This window comes from Chanos chanos, chromosome 5, assembly GCF_902362185.1.
Source record: "Chanos chanos chromosome 5, fChaCha1.1, whole genome shotgun sequence".
Classification (NCBI taxonomy): domain Eukaryota; kingdom Metazoa; phylum Chordata; class Actinopteri; order Gonorynchiformes; family Chanidae; genus Chanos; species Chanos chanos.
In genome coordinates this window covers 53185423-53197922 of record NC_044499.1, presented here as the reverse complement: position 1 = coordinate 53197922, position 12500 = coordinate 53185423, and the positions used below count along the sequence as shown (strand labels likewise).

At 43.5% G+C, this 12500-nt stretch overlaps 1 protein-coding gene across 1 annotated transcript in view; it reads right to left on the bottom strand.

Moving 5' to 3' along the window:
• Positions 1–12500, bottom strand: part of ablim1b (actin binding LIM protein 1b) — a 74328-nt gene that overhangs the window by 59182 nt on the left and 2646 nt on the right. Inside the window, exon 2 of the mRNA XM_030773116.1 lies at position 1. This exon is cut by the window's left edge and continues 134 nt beyond it. Within this exon, the coding sequence (XP_030628976.1) occupies position 1 (1 nt within the window). The remainder of the gene's footprint in view (positions 2–12500) is intronic.

The following is a 12500-nucleotide window of genomic DNA, read 5'->3' as shown; positions in this document are numbered from 1 at the left end:
ACTGTAAGAAAACATTCACAGATTCACATTAGTGCTATAGATTTACACGTCCAGGTTTACCTTGGTTTTAATATCAGTAGGGTTGGATATTGTTTGGGTGTTTTCTGATATCAGTACTAAAACGATACTTTTAAAACGGTGTTGGTGCCTAAACGGTGCCTAAACCAATACTTAAAGAAAAAGAACAAAATGAAGGTTGACAGCATTAAAGAATGGCAAATCTGAACTTCAAACTGAACAATACATTAACTTAATTGAACACCTGAAGTATACAAATATAAAGAAATACAAAACACTTTATAAATTTACATAAAAGATTCACATAATAAACAAAACCTAACCCGACTACAATAATTTAACACCGAGTAACAGTTACAGTAATAATAACAGCAAAATAAATTTTACTGCACCTGACGTGAATACTGTACGCTGATTCACTGAACGAATTTATCGGGTTGTATTCAAGAACAGCACTGGCATTTTCAGCTATAAAACCTGAACTTACATTGCCTTGACAATGGACAATAACAGCTTTTGTAACAAAAGGTATTTAGGGTTCAGAATGTGCTGAATGTTAAGGATAACTCACGACAGTCAGTTTGTTCTTATAAAGGATGGCGCTTATCGGTTTTTGCAAATTAACTCTTCAAATATTTCAATTGACAGCTCAGGCACTCACAGTAAGTGGCACCAAAATGAGGCACCGAAATCTCTGTTGTGATTCGGTCTGGTAGATACCGATCGTATAGGAACCGGTGCCACACTGGCACCGGGTATCGGTACCCGACCCTGATTATCAGTTTGATTTATTCACTGACGCATATTCTGCGTCTGGCTCACACTCTCAGTCTTAACTGCACAATCTTCTCAGCACTGTGTGGTTCATGACGACACAATAACAGTGACTCGCTAAGAGCTTGGCCGTCATTTATTACTTCCTTAGTCCTGTAAATTGTCTCTCTCATAACCACCACATCAACAAGTGTCCTGACATAACACTGTCATAACATTTATACATAACAACCCTCATCATTAGGGAAGGAGTAAAACTAATGTTGAAGAACTGTAAACGGCACAGCGGTAAAACAGTAAGAGCAAGAAACAGCAAAACACAGTTAAAAGTAAACAAATAAACAAAGTAGTTAGTAATTGCCAACATTGCAGTGAATTAGTGTAGATTATGAGATGGATGAAGGGCACTGTAATGTTTTTTTCAAATGTATTCTACAATATCACAAAAGCAGCATAAAAAACCCTGAAATACTGAAAACAAAGAGCTACAATCACATTAATACGGTCAGTTCCAAATGGAGAACTTCAATTCCTTACTTGTTGAAGCGTACAAACAGCCTGAACATGTATTTGGAGTTCTCTGTAAAATGGTATTTTAGCAGTGAAACATAATAAACTCCCTCTGTCTTAAACAATAACATTGGCCAAGTGAGCAATCAACAAAGAACTGATTAGGAAACCACTGGTCCCCACTGAGGTGGTGAAACACATGCCTAAACAAGATAATCCAACAGCAACTCTAACTCTGGGGGAGAACCTACCCCATTCAAAAAAATTATTCCAAAAATCCTGTATTGGTCTGGTGGAGTGCAGGGTGAAAGGTCACTCGTGTGAGGGACCCCAAGGGGTTGAGCAAGTATTTTGGTTGGTGGAGCCGACACCTCACACCGGACATAGCCACGATGCCATCTGGATCCAACAGAAAATTTGGGGGTTTGTTGTGGTGAATGGGGAGCCTTTGGCCAGGTTAGCTCTTCAGTCATTCTTACAGATCTGAATCAGACACTCTACCCTTCCTGAGAATGACAGTATTCTATACAGATATGGTGAACACCCTGCCTCATCAGGAGAGCAATGAACTTAGAGGACACAAACTGTGGGCCGTTATCTGTAGTTATTGTGGACAGTTATCTGTGGCTATTGTAGGGTGGTATCTGTAGTTATTGTGGACAGTTATCTGTGGCTATTGTAGGGTGGTATCTGTAGTTATTGTGGACAGTTATCTGTGGCTATTGTAGGGTGGTATCTGTAGATATTGTGGACAGTTATCTGTGGCTATTGTAGGGCGGTATCTGTAGTTATTGTGGACAGTTATCTGTGGCTATTGTAGGGTGGTATCTGTAGATATTGTGGACAGTTATCTGTGGCTATTGTAGGGTGGTATCTGTAGATATTGTGGACAGTTATCTGTGGCTATTGTAGGGTGGTATCTGTAGATATTGTGGACAGTTATCTGTGGCTATTGTAGGGTGGTATCTGTAGTTATTGTGGACAGTTATCTGTGGCTATTGTAGGGTGGTATCTGTAGATATTGTGGACAGTTATCTGTGGCTATTGTAGGGTGGTATCTGTAGTTATTGTGGACAGTTATCTGTGGCTATTGTAGGGTGGTATCTGTAGTTATTGTGGACAGTTATCTGTAATTATTGTAGGTCAGTGTCTGTTGCAAATGTGGACAGTTACCTGTAGCTGTTGTGGGCTGTTATCTGTAGTTACTGTAGGTTGGTATCTGTAGTTATTGGGGACAGTTATCTGTAGGTTGTTATCTGTAGTTATTTATTGTGGTAAATTGTCTCTAGTTATTGTGGGCTGCTCTCTGTAATTATTGTGGACGGTTATCTGTAGGTATTGTGGGCTGTTATCTGTAGTTATTGTAGGTTGTCATCTAACCATGGGCCATTATTGGTAGTTGCTGTGTACACTTATCTGTGGTTATTGTAGGTCGCTATATGTAGTTGTTGTGGACAGTTATCTGTAATTATTGTGGACCATTATCTGTAGTTATTGTGGACAGTTGTCTGTTTATTGTGGGCTGTTCGCTGTAGTTATTGTTGACAGTTAACTGTAGTCACTGTGGACAGTTATCTATAGTCATTGTGGACAGTTATCTGTGGACAGTCCAAGCCATGACAGACAACTGAAGCTACTTCTCACTATTTGTCCCACAGGTCATAACAACAATAACAAATCACCAAGGAGTTTTAAAAAGACGAAACTCCTGCTGCCGCAATAACTTTTTAAAGTTAAATTCTCTGTAGAGACGATGTGGACATCGAGTGTAACGTGTAAATAGTTGTGTTGTCGTGTTGATTTCTTTTCTGTCTGTTTGTTAGTCAGCACTCGTAGGCAGTGGGCGCCATTTTAGTTTGTTCCTGTTTTCTCCTGTTTCTGTTAGTTAGGGAGGTGGGGAAGTTTATTAGTATTTCTTTTTATTTTCATTTTGATAGGTCAGGTTTCCCTTTTTGCTTAGTTAGACATATTTCGTTTATTATTTTGGCCTTGCTAACCCGTGGAGTCTGTTAGATTGCATTTGCAATAGTAGCAATAATATTAATAACTGATAAAAAACAGCTGACTAGTGATACTCGGCGTTGAGTGTTGGTGTTGGGCATTGAGTGTTGGTGTTGGGCGTTGAGTATTGGTGTTCCGGTGGCTCTGGTGACAGGGGAAGGAGGTCGACCCACATGTTTATGTTTACCCCACCCTGGACGGGGTCGTAACACAGTATCATGTATTTAATGTCAACGCAACACTGACAACTTGCTTATAGCTTGCTTATAGCAACACTCACGACCCCTGTCCCTCACCTGCCACCAACACTCATGACCCCTGTCCCTCACCTGCCACCAACACTCTCTCCCCTTTCACACAATCACTGCTCATTTATCACTGCGGGTTCTGTCTGACACACAGTCTGTGTGTGTGTGTCTGTGTGTGTGTGTGTGTGTGTGTGTGTGTGTGCGTGTGTGTGTGGGACCTCTCCAACACTGTTGTATCTTGCCATGGTTGTTAGAAACACACACACACAAACACACACACACAAACACACACACACACACACAAACACACACACACACAAACACACAAACACACACACACGCGCACACACACACACACACACACACACACACACACACACACACACACACACACACACACAGTGTTGCTGATTCATTCATTCTTCCTCTGTCTTTCTTTACACTCTTCTTTTATCTCTTCTCTGAATCTCAGAGTTGGACCTTTTTTACTCCTTGTTCACTTGCCTATGACTCTCTCTGGCGGTAAATTTCTCTGTGTTTTCAGCATTCTGTCTCTTTGTGTTTATCAGCAACTCTCCATTGTACTGGCTGTCCTTCATAATGAGGCCCCAGATCTCTCCCAGACTCTGTTTATGTGTGAGCTGATGTGTGTCTCTCTAATCTAATCAGTGCCCACTTGAAAGCGCCTGGTGGAGGTTGGCAGGGGAAAGAATGTGGCGTGTTGAAAAGGCTCTTCCACCGCCACTCAAAGCCCCTTATCACAGCGGGGACTCACGCAATGCTCTCCCCAAACAAAACAACCTCTGAGGCTCTTTTCCATTCACACAAACGGCAACACATGGATCTCCATAAAACACATGGATCTCCATAAAACACACGGATCTCCATAAAACACACGGATCTCCATAAAACACACGGATCTCCATAAAACACACGGATCTCCATAAAACACATGGATCTCCATAAAACACGTGGATCTCCATAAAACACACGGATCTCCATAAAACACATGGATCTCCATAAAACACGTGGATCTCCATAAAACACACGGATCTCCATAAAACACACGGATCTCCATGAAACACACGGATCTCCATAAAACACATGGATCTCCATAAAACACATGGATCTCCATAAAACACACGGATCTCCATAAAACACACGGATCTCCATAAAACACATGGATCTCCATAAAACGTCCTGAACGGCTCTGCTGTTTTCTCACTGTTAACAGACTGTTTTCATACGGTGCTGTCTCACTGACTGTTTTTATATGGTGCTGTCTCACTGACTGTTTTTATACGGTGCTGTCTCACTGACTGTTTTTATACGGTGCTGTCTCACTGAGTGTTTTCGTACGGTGCTGTCTCACTGACTGTTTTATACGGAGCTGTCTCTCTGAGTTTTTTTATATGGTGCTGTCTCACTGAGTGTTTTCATACGGTGCTGTCTCACTGACTGTTTTTATATGGTGCTGTCTCACTGAGTGTTTATATAGTGCTGTCTCACTGACTATTTTATACGGAGCTGTCTCACTGAGTGTTTTCATACGGTGCTGTCTCACTGACTGTTTTATATAGTGTTGTCTCACTGAGTGTTTTCATACGGTGCTGTCTCACTGACTGTTTTATATAGTGCTGTCTCACTGACTGTTTTATATGGTGCTGTCTCACTGACTGTTTTCATACGGTGCTGTCTCACTGACTGTTTCTAATGGTGCTGTCTCACTGAGTGTTTTCGTACGGTGCTGTCTCACTGACTGTTTTTATATGGTGCTGTCCCTTCCTGTGGACGCATCTCGTGACTGTGATAACGCAGGAATGGAGCGTGTGGTGGCATCCAGTGTTTCTTTACTTCCAGAAGGAACCGTCTGGTTTGGATTAAACAAACCCTGCTGTCAGGAGACGGTGACTGTCATGGCGACAAGAGTCCCAGTGAAAATGAAGCCGAGGGTGTGTGTGTGTAGGTGTGTGTGTGTGCGGGCGCAGTGAGAAAAGTCTGTGGATATGCTAAAGTACGGACTCTTTGAGAACAGAGAGTCTAAGGAGAGATTGTCCACAGATGCTGAAGCTAAAAATGCAGCGATGGATTTATCAGCACTAAAAAAGCTGAAAAATGCTGATGTTACACAGTGGACGTCAGAGAGCTGATGTTACACAGTGGACGTCAGAGAGCTGATGTTACACAGTGGACGTCAGAGAGCTGATGTTACACACATACAGGAGTTGGGCAATAGCATCACTAAACCTAGCAAAGCTATCGGTTTAACTCCATTTCCCGGTAGTGAGCTGGTGGCGTCCCTATTTTCGAAATCAAATAGCTTTTCAGTGGTGGAGCTGACGTAGTAGCAGTGCTGACAAATGCTACGTCATTCTATCCTCCCAGTTAATATATATTTTAACCAATAAGTTGTCTATTCTCTGCCAGTTGGCTGGATCTGGGACAACTGACTCATTAAAATATGAACTGCACATATGAATTGCACCTTCAGCTCAGTTCAGAGTTTCCATAGAATCACTTGTGCGGCTTGTGAACAACTTTTTCCAACCTAAGAGAAACTATGTTTCTGAAACGAATTTTAAAAGACTACTAGTGTGCCGTATGAATATGTACCTCTTATAAACCATACATTCTCACACTGTATATTAGTGCTGGGCGGTACGACCAAAACTTTCTATCACGGTATTTTTTAAGATTCTGGCGGCTACACGGTATATCACTGTATTTTTTATTTTTGTTGCATGACTGGGCCTTAATAATCAAATGAATCATTAAATTATAAAAAATCGAATAGTTTATGCGACTGTCGTCTTGTCCTCAAAAATATATCCTCCCTTGCTTTTACCGGCGCCTGGTCATAAGTAACGCGTTACTTACCGACAGACCAATCAAAACCCATCAAAACCCATCAGAACCAATCAAAACCAATCAAAACCCATCAGAACCCATCAGAACCAATCAGAACCAATCAGAATATCCCCGACTGGCAAAATGAGCAAGGACACACCTGTGTGCACCTGTGCCCTTCAGTATCAGTATCATCATGGCTTAGGTGCAGTCAGAACACGTCTTTCCTCGATGTATTAAACAGTTTGTTGTGATACTGACTGAAACGATACACTTGCACAAGCATCTTTTGAGCTGTATTAAAACTGATATGTTGCTATATGAGAAACAGAGAAAAAAGTCTATCAATACGTCTTTTCCTTTACTGCGGGCGATCTTCGAAGAATGGTCGATTAGTTCCCAGTGAATATCGAATAGTATTTCTGCTTGAAATGCCCACCCCTATAATGAGTTACTGTGTTATAAAGTTATAGCCATTAGTGAGAAGGGTATGCACAGTTAATAGGGGTCCCCTCTGAAGACAGTCTGCACAGTGCTCCATAACGCTTCGATCGGCAGAAAATATTATATAATTTGTCGCCTATTGAAGCGTTACAGGTGTTGTTTCAGCTATGCTACAGTATGACAGTATATGAGAAATTCATACCGTACAGGAAATTAAAACCGGTATACCACCCAGCACTTATATATGTGTGTGTGTGTGTGTGTGTGTGTGTGTATACCCACGCATGCTGTACATACATAGGTAGAAAGACAGAGAAAGCAGGAACAGTGTTATTATGTTCACATTGGTTGGTTGTACTCCAGAACCTGGTTACAACAGAACCCAAGAGCCAGTCCATGAGAAGTGTCATATAAATACCAGTATTTTATGTTTTTAAATTCACGTCAGTGATGACATTCATGAAGAAGCTTAAACGGAGCGAATCACATCTGCCATGTAGTTTGCAGAGGAGCTGGAACATTTCTCTGAAGGCTGGCTTTTAGGTAGCTAAGCTATGTTTTACCTGGGCTAAGTTTGCTTCACTTTTGCCCAGCACTGGTTACTAAGTGAGCGTAGATAGAACTGATGTTACAGCGCTGATGTTTAAGTTAAGTTTAAGTTTCAGTGATTGCACACACACACTGTGAACAGTGAGCAGTGAATTTGTCCTCTGCATTTAACCCATCCAACACACCAGTAGTGAACACACACACCAGACGAAGGAGCAGTGGGCAGCCTTCCTTGGGGAGCGCCCAGGGCTTAAGTGCCTTGCTCAAGGGCACACAGCCGTGGATGTTGGGCCTGGGAATCAAACCGGCATCCCTCCAGTCACAAGCCCGGTCTCCAGTCTCTAACCTTTAGACCACGGCTGCCCATGCAGTGGATGGATTTTACAAGCCGTAACAAATCTGGTTTAACAAATTTGTGTTTGTGTTCACTTAACTACCCTCACTGTTCACTCAACTAACTGCACTGTGTAGTTGACTGATCTCACTGTTCACATTGTTCACCTAACTAACCCCATGTCTGATTTTGCAGTCATGTCAAAAGTAATGTTTTACCATTAATCTCTCTTTAACCTCCGCGGCTCACTACTGACAGTGCTGTCCCTGCTCTAACCAATCACTCTAACCAAGTACGTCTCACAGGACCAATCATGTTTGAGAATTTCCTTGAAAGTTAACTGAAGGGCACAAACATCACTGTGTATGAGACTGTAAACAATCTCCCAATACAGTTCAAACCTCCAGAAGCTCCCAGGCTGTGCTATCACCCAGTCATTTCATTTCCCAGGCTGTGCTTTCACGCAGTCATTTCATGCACACACACACACACACACACACACACACACACACACGCAATCATTCTTGCACACACGCAGACTCATCCATACACGTAGACATTCACACCTGTTCACTCACCCACACATGTGACCATTCTCTCTCTCTCTCTCTCTCTCTCTCTTCTATGAGCACAGTGGATTTTTATGTAATGACTGACAGGCCTAAGCACAAATCCTATTACATGGATTGACGGAGGTCCTGGAATTCTATGAAGACCTTAAGAGCATTAAGACATGTTGGAAACCTGGCCACATCACACAGCACCACAGTAAACTACACACAGACACAGTATCACAAGGTCACACACACACAGACACACCACTACACACAACTACACACAGACACTGGACCACAGAAACCCACACACACACACACACACAGAACCACAGACACCTATACACAGACACACTACTACACACACCTATAAACAGACACACTACTACACACACCTATACACACACACAGAGCCACAGACATCTATACACAGACACACTACTACACACACCTGAACACACACACAGAACCACAGACACCTATACACAGACACACTACTACACACACCTAAACACACACACAGAACCACAGACATCTATAAACAGACACACTACTACACACACTTATACACAGACACACTACTACACACACCTAAACACACACACAGAACCACAGACACCTATACACAGACACACTACTACACACACCTATACACAGACACACTACTACACACACCTAAACACACACACAGAACCACAGACACCTATACACAGACACACTACTACACACACCTATAAACAGACACACTACTACACACACCTATACACAGACACACTACTACACACACCTAAACACACACACAGAACCACAGACACCTATACACAGACACACTACTACACACACCTATACACAGACACACTACTACACACACCTATACACAGACACACTACTACACACACCTAAACACACACACAGAACCACAGACACCTATACACAGACACACTACTACACACACCTAAACACACACACAGAACCACAGACATCTATAAACAGACACACTACTACACACACTTATACACAGACACACTACTACACACACCTAAACACACACACAGAACCACAGACACCTATACACAGACACACTACTACACACACCTATACACAGACACACTACTACACACACCTAAACACACACACAGAACCACAGACACCTATACACAGACACACTACTACACACACCTATACACAGACACACTACTACACACACCTAAACACACACACAGAACCACAGACACCTATACACAGACACACTACTACACACACCTATAAACAGACACACTACTACACACACCTATACACAGACACACTACTACACACACCTATACACAGACACACTACTACACACACCTAAACACACACAGAACCACAGACACCTATACACAGACACACTACTACACACACCTATACACACACAGAACCACAGACACCTATACACAGACACACTACTACACACACCTAAACACACACACAGAACCACAGACACCTATACACAGACACACTACTACACACACCTATACACAGACACACTACTACACACACCTATACACAGACACACTACTACACACTACTGAATCTGCCCTACGGTGTGGGTTTTGACTACACCGTGCTGACCAGTAGAGCCCTCACTGATCTAAAGTGATAATGATGTAACTACACCAGCAATGCACTAAACCGTGTCTAGTCTGACAGAAGACTTGTGTTCAAAATCACTCACCTGTTCACTCACTCACTGATTACTGTACAGTGAATACGGTGCAGTGCACTAAACTGTGTCTAGTCTGGCAGAAGACTTGTGTTCAAAATCACTCACCTGTTCACTCACTCACTGATTACTGTACAGTGAATACGGTGCAGTGCACTAAACTGTGTCTAGTCTGACAGAAGACTTGTGTTCAAAATCACTCACCTGTTCACTCACTCACTGATGACTGTATAGTGAATACGGTGTAGTGCACTAAACCGTGCCTGGTCTGACAGAAGACTGTGTTCACTCACTCACTGATGACTGTATAGTGAATACGGTGCAGTGCACTAAACCGTGCCTGGTCTGACAGAAGACTGTGTTCACTCACTCACTGATGACTGTACAGTGAATACGGTGCAGTGCACTAAACCGTGCCTAGTCTGACAGAAGACTGTGTTCACTCACTCACTGATGACTGTACAGTGAATACGGTGCAGTGCACTAAACCGTGCCTGGTCTGACAGAAGACTGTGTTCACTCACTCACTGATGACTGTATAGTGAATACGGTGCAGTGCACTAAACCGTGCCTGGTCTGACAGAAGACTGTGTTCACTCACTCACTGATGACTGTATAGTGAATACGGTGCAGTGCACTAAACCGTGCCTAGTCTGACAGAAGACTGTGTTCACTCACTCACTGATGACTGTATAGTGAATACGGTGCAGTGCTCTAAACCGTGCCTAGTCTGACAGAAGACTGTGTTCAAAATCACTCGCCTGCGTAAAGGGCCACCAGGGATTTAGAGATGCTGCTGGTCCTGGACACCTGTACACAGACTCAGTGCCGCCCACAGTGAGAGCAGAACATACGGCCGGAAAACAGCTGTGTTCTCAAAACCCCACAGACCAGAGCTGTGTGCGCTGCCATAGTAACAGAGAGTCTCTTCATGTAAGACTGTAGTTCTCATGGAGACTGTAGTTCTCATAGAGACTGTAGTTCTCATGGAGACTGTAGTTCTCAGGTGAGACTGTAGTTCTCCCGTGAGACTGTAGTTCTCATGGAGACTGTAGTTCTCATGGAGACTGTAGTTCTCACGTGAGACTGTAGTTCTCATGTGCGTGAAATACCAGTGCTCTGTGGGAGCAGATCACTCAGAGGCCAGGGTCTGGATGCCTTTACCTCCTAATGCGGCAGATGCATGTCTGCATGTGTGTGTGTTCATTAGTCAATTAAAGGGAGAACAAAGGTAGGAAAATACAGCAGGACTTTCGACCTGGAACAGGTCTTCTACAGGACTTTCGACCTGGAACAAGTCTTCTACAGGACTTTCGACCTGGATCAAGTCTTCTACAGGACTTTTGATCTGGAACAAGTCTTCTACAGGACTTTTGATCTGGAGCAAGTCTTCTACAGGACTTTTGACCTGGAACAAGTCTTCTACAGGACTTTTGATCTGGAAGTGATCAGTTATACTTCTACACCCCACTGTCAGCATGGGGAAGGGTTTGGACATTTATCAGTCTCTCTCGTTGGGATCTGAGAATTGTGTGGTGTGTCCAGCTGTCAGTGTAGCCTTTTATAGAACAGGCTATCAGTGCTATGAGAGCATGGAGTGGATGTCAGGCAGAGACAGAAACTGTGCAGAGTTGTGTGCGCCTGTGTGCATGTGTGCGTGTGTGTGTGTGTGTGCGTGTGTGTGTGCATGTGTGCGTGTGTGTGTGTGTGCGTGCGTGTGTGCGTGCGTGTGTGTGTGTGTGTGCGTGTGTGTGTGTGTGCATGCGTGTGTGCGTGTGTGTGCGTGCATGCGTGTGTGTGTGTGTGTGCGCGTGCATGTGTGTGTGTGCGTTCGTGTGTACTAGTTTATGGACTCTTTGTGTTCTGATTCACAGAGTATGTCCTCAGCAACAGACCACTCTGCTGCTGGTTGCCATAGCTACTGTGGTCTCTCTCTCTCTCTCTCTCTCTCTTCCACTTGCTGTGTGCAGATCCCAGAATCATGCTGTACATGCAGTGGTTTCCTGCAAAACCTCTCTGTTGTTCCACTGATGAATCCCAAGAACCCAAAACTGCACGTGCATCTGTGTTCAGTAAATCATTCACAGACTCTCTCACACAATGTTTCTCCTGACTGAGCCAAGCCCCGCCTACTCTACGCAAGACTGAGCCAGGCCCCGCCCACTCCTCACAACACTGAGCCAAGCCCCACCCACTCTACAGAAGCCTGCATTTCACAGCCCCAATCAGACTTTTTAAGAAGGACAAACACACACACGGTCTGCAGGGCTTTGGAAATCACACTTTTTCTCATTGCAGTCCACAGGCCTGACTTAACATGTAACTGGTCCATTCAGGATTCAACAGCACTCACTGCTCAATATACACAAATACCCCAAAAATAATTGTTCTACAGAAATGCACAGACACACAGACACACACACACACACACCACCTATGCCTGTATTCATGCTTACCTCTCCACACACTAGCATAGCATTGCTACACAATAATGCCCTCTGCAAAATGGACTCATGTTT